The 13,695-nt window shown below is 42.1% G+C and overlaps 1 protein-coding gene across 5 annotated transcripts in view; it reads right to left on the bottom strand.

Moving 5' to 3' along the window:
- SDCCAG8 (serologically defined colon cancer antigen 8) overlaps nucleotides 1-13,695 on the bottom strand; it is a 198,933-nt gene that overhangs the window by 151,913 nt on the left and 33,325 nt on the right. For all 5 annotated transcript variants that reach the window (XM_025048495.1, XM_015591279.2, XM_006914259.3 and 2 more), the window contains exon 9: nucleotides 6,122-6,260. In XM_025048495.1, coding sequence (XP_024904263.1) covers nucleotides 6,122-6,260 — 139 coding nt within the window. The remainder of the gene's footprint in view (nucleotides 1-6,121; nucleotides 6,261-13,695) is intronic.

Genomic DNA, 13,695 nt, shown 5'->3' with positions numbered 1-13,695 from the left:
TCATTTATTCCCAGGTTAATATTTTTTCTCTTTTGAAATTATCCCCAGTTGTAATGGCTTGCAATTTTCGAAGGAAAACAAAAACATTTATTGAGCACTTACTATGTGCCAGCTACTTTGCTAAACGGCTTAAATGGATTCATTTATTTAACTTCTTCACTAAATTTTAAGTGGTTCTTATTCAGTTGAAGAAATTGAGGCTTTGAGATTTTAGGTAACTTGACCAAGATCGCAGACCTAGAAAGTGGCAGAGTAGAGATTTCTTACAAGCAGTTCCACCACTGAGTGTATGCATGACACTGTAATTTCCTTATATTATAGATTTACTTTCTGATAAAATCCTCAGCTGTTTTCACCGCCAATGTAAATGCAAATGCATAAAATAATTGTTTACCTACTGAGCATGCAATATGCAAAACTGAACACTAGATGGCACCAAATGTCAAGGAACTACAAGAACAAAGTAACCATTTTGTAGCTCAAAAATAATTCAGTTTACCTACTGAGCATGTAGTAAGTAGGTAACAGGTTTTAAAATTAAAATATATGTGCCATCTCACTTTTTATTCTCAGAAAGCAAAATTCCTAAGGTGCTTTAACATACCTGAGAGATAAAACTAGTACACTTACACTGCATTTTGTAAACTACTTAGAAATCAACCTTCGTCTTATTACTAATTGAGTGAAAAATGCTACAGATTCACAACATACAATAGCCTCTCCAGTTCTTAACTGTTATTTTTTCAAAGCCCTAACTACAAAAATTCATATTAATTTTTAAAGCTAATCATTGACTTTAATTCAACAAACATTTATTGTACAATTAACACATACTTGGCCACAAGGAATACAGTGACAGACATCACAGATCTGACTTTTAAGGTCTTTTGGACGATAGGGCTATGTAAACAGCTACCAAAACTGCACACAGCATCAACGGGAAATCAGAGGAGGAAGAGATTTATCCAACAAGAAGGGGTTGGGGAAGCTTTGGGAGGAACGGTACCTGAATCGAGCCTCGCCGGTTAAATAGATTATTTCACAGATGAATACAGCTCAGAAATGTAAAGCATGACCCAATTCAAGGAAATGGTCATTTGTAGGTCACATTCCGGAAACAGCATGTCACAGCACAGGTCATGTGAAAGCGTGTAGTGAAAGATAAGGATGGAAAAGTTAGACTGGAACCATTTTGGGAAAGATCTGGAAGGTCACGCTTGAGGACTCTGTCCCGTGTTGTGCCGCAGGAGAGCTGCTCCCTGAACAGGGACGCGCAGGCGCAGGGAGACTCGGGCAGTGCGGCGAAGGCGCGGGCATCGGGAGGGCCCCGAGGTGCAGCGGGCGATCGCAGCAGGAGCGCGCGAGGGCCGGGACCGGGCCGGGACCAGGCCGGGACCAGGGCCGGGTCGGCGGAATGGTAGGCGGACACAGCTCAGTAAGGGGCTCTGAGGACAGGGAGAGACCTTGGTCATGACCCCCGGTCTAAGAGCGAGAGATGGGAGGAGACAAGATAGCTTCAAGGATACGAGCCAAGGCTGTTGGTAAGATAGTGATGCCACTATTTGAAAAAGATGATAAAGAAAATGGTAGAAGGAAAGGAGGGGCAGGCAGGAAGTGGAGAGAATTAATAATTTGGTCGTGCAGAGTTTCAGATGCGAGTGGAATGCCGTTCATAGAAAGTTTTAGCAGCAACCGGAAAAGCAACCAGAAAAGGTCTGGGGCTCGGGACAGCGGTTAGGGCTGAAGGCACTGGGCGGGCGTGCTGGGGTGAAGGCAAAGGTTTGGCCAGAGAGAAGATACAAACTTTCAGAAATCAGGGCAACATGGACGAAAGACGCTCTGTGTAAAGTCTACGTTTAAGGCTCGTGGAAAACGAGTTAAAAGAAACTCAGAGGAGTAGACAAGAGCAAGACAAACGGGACCCACAAGCGTAAAATGCCAGACAAATCATTTACAGTATGTAACGTAGGACAGTTGTGGCTTCCAACACTGCAGAGCTGAGTGAGATGAGGGCTGAGATGAGGTCACCGGGTTTAGTTATCAGGAAGTGGCCGGTGGCCATTAAGTCAGCAATGCAGTGGCATGAAATCAGACTACAGTTTGCTGGAAGCCCGACTGCCATGCGTTTGGAAATGCATGGAAAGCTGCACGGGCCGACGACTATTCTGAAAGGTCTGCCCGTGAAACGACGGGGAGAACGTCGTACACTGAATCGAGGGTGATCGAGAGAAAGCTGCTTTTTGTCTGTTTAAACCAGAATGACAGCTATAGATAGATGAGGGGGGAAAACAGTGGAGAGAAAAAGACAGAAGATACAAAAGCTGAGACGACAAATGGCTCAGGGTCCCTGAAACCCTAGAAGTAGGAGATACCAAGAACCCAGAGCGAGAGATTAGTCTTGGGAAGGAAGAGGGCCAGAGAAGCAAGAAAAAATTAGCAGAAGATGCACGTGAGGGATGAGAAGGTGTCGCGCGGGCTCTGGTCAGTTGGTGGTGACCTAGGTAAGGCGGGTCACCTACTAAGAGGGCGACTGGGAAATGAAGCCAGTCAAGGTGACAGCCAGCTGCAAAGAAAGGAACTGTTCAAAGGACTGCTAAGCACCGAAGGTGTCGATGGGGCTCTTCTTTGGAATTCGTCTTAAACGGCTTTCTTCAGCGATAGACTGAGAGGAGTAACAGGAAAAAAAATGTGATTGGGCTTAACTTTCACTGGCACTGGACAGCTAGGTAAACTGGAAAGAAAAGAAAAAAGAAATTATTTCTTTGGTGTAAGTGAGAACGGATTGCAATTCCCTTAGTCGATGGATATTTACTGAGCACCTACTATGTGATAAGCACAATGCGAGATGCTAGGGACTGAACAGTGAACAAGATGGATACATTCCTTCTTGTCAGAGATTTTGACACTTAGTGAAGGAATAAGCAATATTTACACATCTTGATAAATGCTGTAATGAGAAGTGGTTCTCTAGTGGGGCCAATTTTGCCTCCTCCCCTCCCGTGCCCCCGGGGATGGCTGGCAATGTCTGGAGACATTTTTGATTGTCAGAACTAGGGGGAGATGGGTGTGCTGGGCACCCAGAGGGCAGAGGCCAGGGACGCTGCTAAGCATCTCACGGTGTGCAGGACATCCTGAGACAAAGGGTTACGCAGCCCAAAATGTCAACAGGGCAAAGGATGACAAACCCTGCTATACAGGAACATAAGGGGTACATCCGATCTGACGCGGGGGGACAGAGGGTTTCTAGGGACAGGGGCATGGAAGCTAAGGTCTGAAGGATGGAGAAGACAGACAGGCAGTGGAATAAGGAATTCGCATGACAGGTACGAAGACTCAGGCCGGGAGAAGCACCGCCTAAACAGAAGGCTTCACAGCCCCTGCCACCACCACCGCCATTACTTACTAAGGAACTATTTTGTGTCAGAATTTCTACAAAATAACTGATACGCCTTTTAAAATGTAGTCCTCATTCATAACCTTATGAATCAGAACATTATTTCCATTTTGCAGATTAGGAAAATCTGAGGCACAGAGACTTAAATAAAGTGCCCTAAGTCACCTGGCTAGTGAATGGTGGGGCTGGAAGCTTAATCTAGGTCTGGCTAACTGGAATAAGACCATTTCCGATGTCTAAACTCTACTGCCTATCAAACTGACCGTGGCTGAGTCCGCTGGAGGATACGGTGTAAGCAGAGAGAAATAAGAAGTGACAGCAAAGGGTTAAAAGGAAGCACATTGTGACAGACCTCACAAGAAGGAGTTTGGAGATTGTCCTGAAGGCAGAGGGAAGTCACTGAAGGGCTATAAATAAGAGAGTCACGTGATCAAATCTGCCTCAAAGAAAGATCACTCCCGGCTGCAGTGTAGAAAATGGAGTGAAGAAAGGGACATGAGAATTTTGGAATTCATAAACACAGAGACTGGTGGCCTGAACAGGAAAGGCGACAGTGAGGAAAGAACTCGAAAAACTTCAGAAACTGAGATTTGTGCCTTGTGCTTGGTTGGAAGGCAGGCACGACGGAGCGCTGCCATCCGGGTTTCCAGGCAGGGCATGTTTATGGACAAAGGTGCCATTCAGTGAGCAGACGACACAGAAGTTTCGGGGGAGTGAACGTAAGGACTCCAGTTTACGACTGTAAAATTCATATTTAAAGGGAAAGGAAAGAAGATCAGCCTGGAAACCACAGATCAAATGAGATGAGAGGCTGGAAACTAGAAGCAGGGGCACGGGCGTGGTGTGCCCGGCCGGGAGGAGGAGGGAGGCGCAGGCCGGAGAGCGGCTTCAGGGCTGAGGCCTCAGGGACACTTTGGTTCACATGGGAGGCGCAGACTAGGAGACATGTCAGCGTTAGGGAAGCCGAAGTCTGTTGGGACTAAGGCATGAACATATTAACAACATGGATGCTGAAACCTTTAAAAATGACGAAAGGAGGTAAGATGGAGGATGCTGTTTGTGCCCCTCCTAATCCTCATGTGTGATGGGATCTGGAAGCGGAGCCTGAGGGAGGTGACTGGGTCATGAGGGTGGAGCCCTCGCGATGGCATTAGGGTCCTTATAAACGAGGCCTGGAGGGCTCATCGCCCCTCTCCCAATGTGCAGACTCAGAAGAGTCTATGGACCGGAAGTGGCTCTCGCCAGGCACTGAAACTGCCAGTAACTTGAACTTGGACTTCCAGCCTCTAAAAATGTGAGAAATAAAGAAAAAATTAGTAGAAGATGCACTTGTGAGAAGCAAGAAAAAATTAGTTTGTCATTTAAGCCACCCAGGCTATGATATTTTTGTTATGGCAGCCTGGACAGACACAGACAAGGGGGAAAAGGGTCCGATGCTAAAGCTCTTAAAACGTGTCAAAGGTACCACAACTATTTTATAAACCTGAGTAGTAAAATGCAATAATTTCTTTTAAAAAGTGTCAAATAGTGTCTTCTAGATGGAAAGTTTATATTAACTAAAAGTAGGGAGAGGAGAAACGACAATGATCTCAAAGAGACTAAATGGTGGCTGAAAGTCGGTGCCAAAATAAAGGCTGGAAATGGCAGTTGGGGTGAAGTGAATGCTGGTCCCTCCGTCACAGCCAGACGAGATGAAATGAGTGGCAAAAGGCCTTCGCTGGGGGGTCATGACATGACCAAGGGGCCACTAGACGTCAGTATGAATGACGAAACAGGAGTGGTAAAGGAAACAAAGTGTGTTGGGGCGTTTGGTCAGAACTGAACATAAATTCAGAAAGCACAGAAGCATTAGTAACGTAAACGGTGATGGTCAGATGGTCTGGGGAGAGCTGAGGACAAACTGGATAGTGACAAACGGACAAGGCAGGGACTGAGAAGAAGCACACTACAGAACAGACCAGAATTTTCATAAAACGCTGATGCTGCTGTATGGCTTACACTGATGGTAACCAACAGAACTTTCTGTGGTGGCGGAAATGTTCTCTTCACGGCCCCTCACATAATCGCGAGCTATGTGTGGCTAGTCAGCACCTAAAACATGGCTGGTGTGTCAAAGGAAAGTCCACAGAAACTGTAAAGGGTTGAGGTGTGGCCCCCAAACCCAGCCACCAACCAACGGTGACTGCCTGTTATTTAAAGTGCCCACGACACTGCCTGATGGCTAAGCGTTAGCTGTTATTGGCATGGTCATTATCATTAGACACATTTGATTCAGCGCGCGGTGGACCAGACTCACAGCTAAAGATGCTATTAAATGCACATATACTGTTATCTGTAGCCTGTTTGGATGTTCTCAGAATTTCCCGTGTATACAGAAAAAACGTGTCATTAGTCAAATGTGAATGTACACACGTGAGTGTGAAGATCTTCACAGCATTGAGACCTCCCAGTAAATAGATTAAGCATATGAGCCTCTTGAAGCACTTTCCCACGTTGTACTACGTTCTCCCAATAGCGATACAAGAGTATTTGCTTAGGAATAAGAACTCTCCAAACAGCAAATCTGTTTAATTTAGAGAAGTCAACATTAACAGATTGGTATTCACTTTGCGTGTTTGGGAAAAAAACTTTAGTTATGGATGAATAACAACAACAACAAAATACTCAGGAAAAATTAAAAAAGAGCCACATGGCTCGCCTCTGCTTGAATCTAAAACGCAGACTTGCCTTGGTTTTCTCGAAGTTGGCTTCCTCGGCCACGCGCACCGCCTGCTTCACCTGCTCGCAGGCGCTCGCCTCCCTGTGCCGCGCGTCCGCCAGGCCGCCCCGCGCCGAGACCAGCGCCGACATCAGGTCATCTCTCTCCCTGTCAGCACAGAAAGAACATTCAAGACGAGAAACGATCACACGATCGTGGAGGCCTCAGTCAGGAAGGGACGAGCGCGTCTACGGGTTGGGAGCGGCGCTGGGCGCGGGGCGCGGCGGCCAGGGTGAGGCCGCATCGGCGGGGACAGTGGTGGGGACAGTGGCGGGGACAGCGGCGGGGACAGCGGCCTGCTGCTGGAGGCGACGGCACACGAGGGCTGCAGACGAAAGCCCGGAAGAGAGGAAAGTCGTTTACAAGTGAAGGGGGGCGGTGCTGAAAAGAAAATAAAGCGACAAGGTAGGGAAGGTGGGGAGCGTACCCCAAAGTGGAAGTAAACTCGTTAAGAAGGCCCAGCTAGGGTTCTGTTTACACGGCTGATGCCCCTCTCGTCTAGTGGGACAGACACGTGCTCTTTCTCTTCCTCCACAATGCTCTCTTTCACTCAATTAAATTCCTTCACTTACTGGTGAACACATTTCTTCTTTCAGTGGGTGGTCCATGCCGCATCCCTTCAAACGCCCGGGTCACGCATATAAAGGCCCTAAGTCAACAAAATCTTATCCCTCCAGGTTTCCTCCTTGCCCAGCTCCCCACTTCCCCAATCAATTCTCAAAGGTACCCTAACTAGGCCATTTCTCAGGGAAAGAAGGGAATGGAATGCAGAAATTCTTCAGCATGTAAATTAGCACAGATCCAGTCTCATGGGTTAAATAAACCCCAAATAAAAGATTCCAGGATATTTGGAATTTATCCACTGGATAAAAATGACCCGTAGACCAAAGACAGTGAGGTGGGAAACTTCCTATATACACAAAGCAAACAACTATAAGCGGGATTGTTGCGAGTTCTATTCCATGCTCGTTACAGAGCTCAAGTTTTAAACTATGGTTTCAAATTCAGTTGAAGTAACTGCAGTTTCCTTTTCGTTGCCAAGGTCTAAATTATTAGAAAAGAGACAACTGTGATTTTTTAAAAAACTTTAGCAAACTTTAAGGAGTCATAATTTAAAAGATTATAAACTCCGAGTATGAACTTCTTTCAGAATTAATCAATGACTCCATTTAAAAAATCTCTTAAAGATAACATGATTTAAACTATTTGTGGTATTTGGAAAGCAGCCATACTTTGAGAAATATGTAATACTGAACAAAGTTATAATTATTAGCAGTTTCATAAAAGCTTTTTGTTTTAAAAAAAAGAATAAATTGCTGTAAATATCATAAAATTCATTGGAGCATGGTAACACTCATTTTAGAATTTCCTGATGTGTTTAAGTTGAGAAATATAATTTACTTTAATTTTTTGTTCTAAAGGAAATTTTTTAAAAGTTTCTTATTTTTAGGAAACAAATACAAGGATTATGTGAAAAAGTAGAAGAATCAAAGCAAATTATTCTAGTTACATAATAAATTAAATACAAGCAAAACTGAATTTATATTTACTTATATTTCAAAATAAGCTCTACCATAAAAAGGGTCTAGCTTCATAGAGAATATGTAATCCAACCAGGACCTAGAATTCTACAAGAAAATTAAAATTTACTCTTAAGGATAGCAAGTCGACATGGACATAATGTAGTCACCGTTTTTTTAAGTTTTAACAACTACTGAAAAACCAGTTACTATTCAATGATATCCTTATCTATTCTTAATATAATGCCACCATTAGAACCAAAGTTTCAAATAAAAAGAATTAACAAAAAAAGCTCAGTGTTTATCAGTATGTTAACAGATCACAACAGGATTGAAATCTAACAAATTTGTTTTTTATCTTTAATACATTTAACCTGTTTTCAGTATATCCTCTCGTTAAGAGTGCCTGCCACACAGTAGGTACTCGATGAAGTGACAGAACAAAAGGATGAATAAGGACTCAGCGACAGGAGGGCATCGAAAGAGGTGAAATGAAATTCCCAGTTCTAATATTTTATGATCTAAATTTTAAGTCACTAGAATATTTAGAATTGGAAAGTAAAGAATTTAGTTGCTCTGGTTAAAAAATGTTTCAGAATATCAACTCACCAACCTCGGACTACTGAACCACAGAAAATTATCAAAGATAAACTGATGTCTTGTTAGGCTCATCGTTCAACAGTAAGACCATAAAATGATCAGACTAAACATCTGTGTAGCCACTGGACTGACACACTTCGGTTTTCTGTAAGAGGAATGAACTACGTGCTTTGCGGTGGTCGCAGGACGGCCAACTACGTTGTATATACGCTTATAGGTGCGGGTAACCATTTTGGCAATTTAGGATTACCTACTCAGTCGTTACATTTTCAGCTTTGTCTTGTTATGTTTTGTTTTGTTTCGACTCAACCAACCCATATGCCAAATTTGAGCAAGCACTCAAAACAAAAACAAAAATAAAACAAAAAATAGGTCTGGGTATTATAGCTCTGTCTCGGTACAAGGCCTTGCTTCCTGCCCCATTCTTAATGTCATCTGGCTGTCACCTTCTTGATTTTGCTCCCATTTTTCGGCCCCACACTACCGCTCATGACTGCCCCTAGAAACAATCAATTCCAGCCACTCGAGGTAACTACCAGTCACTGCTGTCCCCGTCCCCAGGGCCAGCCCAGAGTGAGCCTCGCAGGAGGGAAGTTGAACATACACGACACATCAGTGTGAGAGCGAGAGGGCCGTTCAAATTACCATCTTCCATGGCAAAAGTTCTGTGAGTGCTTAAAAACACTACAGAAACGTCTTGATACGTGGATCAAGGGGTTTTCTGAAACAAAGCAGGCAAATCAGCGTTATTCCTGCAACATGCCATCGTCCAGATGAAAGAGCAGCTGAGGCCGAGGGTGAGGTCAGGAGCACGGGTGTCATTTCTGGGATGAACTAACTAATGAGCAGGGGTCAATTAAGGAACTTAGTGTAACAATCAGAGCCAAAAAGACTGAGAAAGTCCCTGAATTATCTTGGCCAAATGTTGAAAATAAGGAAACGAGAGACTTCATCCGATCCATATGTATGAGCTTCATCTTAAATATGGAGTGCCTAAGAAAGGCACTAACTTTAATTCCTAAGTTAGTCCACAGTACCAGTTTTAAACATTTCTCAGCATCATTAATAAGTATTGTCACTGTTTTTAAAAAAGAAAGTCTAAAAGGCCAACTACAGCATTTTCTTGTTCCTCGTTTCTGAGAAGTTCCTGCCAGTCTTTCAAAGCCAACTACACACAACACTGTCAACGATCCACCCCCAAACCACAAGCTGGATGGACGTCCCAGGATAGTACAATAGCAATCATTCCTCCTTTCTGAAAAGTACATTAACAGTTCTCCAAGACACTAGGAGCTGGAGGAAGGAATTTAACACAAAGCAGTTCCATCTCGATTACCATTCAAAGGTATTTTTGATCCATAAAGCAAGAAAGAGAGGTTAGTGTTGCTCTTACCTACTACATGACATAAGGAGGCCTGAGTGAAAGGCAGAAAAGTTCAGAAACACGAGGACTTCAAATCAACTTTTAAAATATATCCAATGTCATCAGTAAGTTGTTAACTACACTCTCCAAGAAGTCCCTAAGGTCCTAACAAAACGCTGCAAACATACGGGTGGTCCGGTCTGCAAGTCATGCTTGATTCTCGCCCTTCCAAGTGCCCGAGTCATTCTTGTGTCATGTGCTCGATGTGCGAGCCGCTAAAAGATCAGCGGAGGAGCTTAATGCTGCTGTCACAGTACCACGTTTCCATTAGAGGCCGGGACACTCTTTTAATTTATAATATTTGGGACATAATTTTTTTATTTCATGTTAAAGTCATGCAGGAAATACAATGATACAGCTCATTGAGGAGTCAGGTTTCTAATTACGCATAAAACTAGAAATCCAAGCCTAAAAAGTGTTGGCCATGCTTCAAAGTCAGCATAAAACTCAATATTCAGCATTCTGCATTAGTAAGTTGAAAGAAGCTGAACACCAGGTTAGGCCAAGGGAATCGTATAGACAAAGATTTTCCTTGACAATAAAAACAGAACCCTTCCACTGTATTCTGTTATTAAAGTAGAACATGAGCCAATAATTTGCTGACAAAGCAGCAAATTGAACTGAGAAGGTTTAAGTTTATTTTATGAGGCTAAGAGCTGAAATTTAAGAATAGATACAAAGGAATACATAACTGAGCAAGAATCCAATTTCTAAATGACTGCCAGACTTGGAATCAATGTCAACACTGTAGCTTCCTCTTAAAATATTTTTCTCATGATCTACAAGAACAATATGAAAGGCAATGTAATAGGGAGGGGAAAAAACCCTGTTTTTTGTTGGTTGGCTTTGCTAGACTAGTTTTAAACTGTGCCTCTTTCTATCTGTGGCATTAAATATGCTTTTTCTTCTTTAAAATATTTTTTCCATTACCATCTCCTTGTAAAATTAATTACCAACATGGTTAAAGACCCATTTGACATACTTCTAATGCCTTCTTCCAACTCTTCAGTGATAATCACTGTTAAATAACGGGTGTTTATCCTTTCAAATCTTTTTCTATGCATATGCATGAACCTAGAGAAAATATATAGTATGGTTGTGTATGAGTTTTTAAAAAAATACAAATGGTTTCATACCATGTGTCTCTTTCTCATCTTGTTTTATTTCTCTTTCAAAAATATATTTTGGAACTTAGTTCCATATTAGTACATATAGATCTATTTCATTTTTTTTTTATGTTGCATACAATTTCATAGTTTATCTAAACCATAGTTTAGTTATTTTCCTTTGAAGGATATTTAGGTTGTTCACACCTAAAAGAAAAACCTCATTTTCTTCTACAGTTGGTTTCTGTACTCACAACACTTCTGACACTAAATGTGCAGATTACCCACAGCAAGCAATTCTCTAATTCTTGGCAGCTACTAATTCAATTTTGCCACTAACTACCTAGACTCAGCAAAGACCCACAGATTAAGGCTCGGTCTCACACGACTGAATATCCCCCACTTTAGATGCCAGTTTAAGTCCCAAGTTGTCACCTGCACCTCTGACAAACTGGCCATAAATAGGGGGTTCCTATGACCCCTTCCTCGGGTTTGATAATTTGCTAGAACAGCTCACGGAACTCAAGAAAGCGCCCTACTTCCTGTTCCCTATTTGCTATGAGAGATACAACTAATGAACAGCCAAATGGAAGAGATGATGTGTAGGGCAAGGTATGTGGGAAGGGGCATGGAGCTGCCCTCCCAGCACCTCCATGTGGTCCTCAGCCCAGAAGCTCTCCAACCCCAGAGCTCAGGGGTTTTATGGAGGTTCCACAGGCATGATGGATTAAATCACTGGCCTTAGACGATTGAACTCAATCTGCCCTCCTTAGAGGCTAAAAGGGATAGTTCCGCTGGCAACCAGTCCCCCATCCTTAGTGGTTTCCAAAAGTCATCATAAATTCAGGTATGGTTGAGAGGGGCTTGTTAAGAAAAGATATTTCTTTCATCTTTATATTCTGGAGCTATTTCAGGAACAGGGGACAGAAACCAAATATTACCATGAAAGATGTTCCTATTGCTTTTCTCACTTAGGAGATTACAAGGCTTTTAGAAGCTCTATGCCAGAAACTGGAGGTGAAGACAAAATATGTACTTCCCACATCATAGTATCACATCACCATCACAAATAACGCTGCGAAAACCATTCCCTAAAAAGGACCCGATATGCACATACACACGTTCTCGAGAATTTTGAAGTGTGTGCTACTTATATATTAATGGATAGTGTTAAATTACCCTCCAAAGTAGTACCGATTTATAGTTCCACTGGCAGGGTATGAAAATAATCCCCTGATCATGGCCTCGCCAATTCTTGTGACTATCGATCTTCTATCTGTTGGGTTGGTTTTACTGAAAATTGTATTTCCTTAAATAATAACAGAATGAGAATGAATACCTTCTCGTGTATTGACATCTTCCTCTTTTATTGCTCACCAATTCCTGTTCTTTTATCCACTTTGCAACTAGCAGTTTGTCCTTTTTATTAATTTCAAAAAAAATTCTTTATACATCGTACCAATTTTTTGCTATATGAGACGCAAATATTTCCCCAGTCTTTACATTTAATTTATATCTGGGATTGTAAACCATCTTGAATTTATTTTGTGAGGTATGGTTCTATTCATTTTTTTTCAAATATAAATGGTCCGTAAAATGGGGGTAAGAACATTTACCTCACAAATGCTTTACTATGTTTAAGAGATTATATTTTTAAATTGCCTGGCGCTTCTTGGCATATAATAAATGTTTACTACATGTTAGATTTGAAAACATATTTAATAAATTGTATAGTTATATTGAACCTATATGGATAATTTAATAATAATATAGCTAGTTATTAATATAATATTTAACAAAAACAGAACCATCAGCCCAGATCATAAAAACTACTAGTCGGTCCATGCCAAAGAGATTCAGTTTTTGTGAAACAACAGAACAGGTTCGTCATGTGTGGCTCCTAGATAGTCTGACTGTTCTTAGACTATGGGAGGCACAGAGGATTTTAACATGTATCAAGCAAATACTAGATGGCAGGAACTGTTTTAAGCACTATACAGGTATTCTTTCCATGACCCTTCAGAATAACACTATTAGGTACTTTTATCTCCATTTAAAAAATGGTAAAATGGAGACACAGACGTTAAGTAACTTTTGTGAGGTTACGTAGTAAGTTCACAGTAGAACTAGAATGTTTGACTCAAAAGCTGGTGCCCTAGCCACAGGCTAAGCTGGCCCAGTAAAATGCCAAGAGGTGGGTATTATTCCTCCAAACACTTGAAGACTCCAGACTCAGAGAAGCAAAGTGATTTGGTCAAAGGTCAAAACTGGTGGAACAAAACTGGTCTGACTTTAAATGACCACAGTCTTTCAGTCTCCACGCAGGTTCCAACTGGAGGATCTCTGTTAAAAGGGGAATGCCAAAATGCCTTGTCACGTGAACTTGCAAACGTTAACGAGAGTCTACCACAGGTCCTCGGCTAGAAGCCAGAGATAGGAAGATAAACAATACATAGCTGCCGCTTCTAAGTTTGCAGAATATAATATAGAATCACAGAAGAAAGGAGTGTAAGTCAGTTGAAGGAAAAAAACAGGGCAAGGCTGGTGGAAGAATACTTCAAGGAAGAAGCGACATTCAGACTATTTAAATGAGCCTGAGCAGACAAGAGGGAGGCAGCCTTGAGCACAGAGAAAAGCAGGGGCATGGGCGAAAACGACTATAAATCATCATTGGATAATATATTAAATAATAATTCTCAACTTCCACAGAATAAAATTTTCACAGGAAAAAGCTTCCTCTGGAATAGTGAAAACAACAAAAATAGATGTACACAGAGAACTGCAGTGTTTCAGCCCAGATGAAAGCTTTGACTACATAAATGCTCATTTGTAACTTGTCCTTAGTCAATCCTCGAATATTAATTAATACCAGGACACAGTGGGAACTTCTTCCT

This window comes from Pteropus alecto, unplaced genomic scaffold, assembly GCF_000325575.1.
Source record: "Pteropus alecto unplaced genomic scaffold, ASM32557v1 scaffold115, whole genome shotgun sequence".
Taxonomy (NCBI): domain Eukaryota; kingdom Metazoa; phylum Chordata; class Mammalia; order Chiroptera; family Pteropodidae; genus Pteropus; species Pteropus alecto.
The sequence above is the reverse complement of the archived record's forward strand: the minus strand, read 5'-3'. Positions and strand labels throughout refer to the sequence as shown.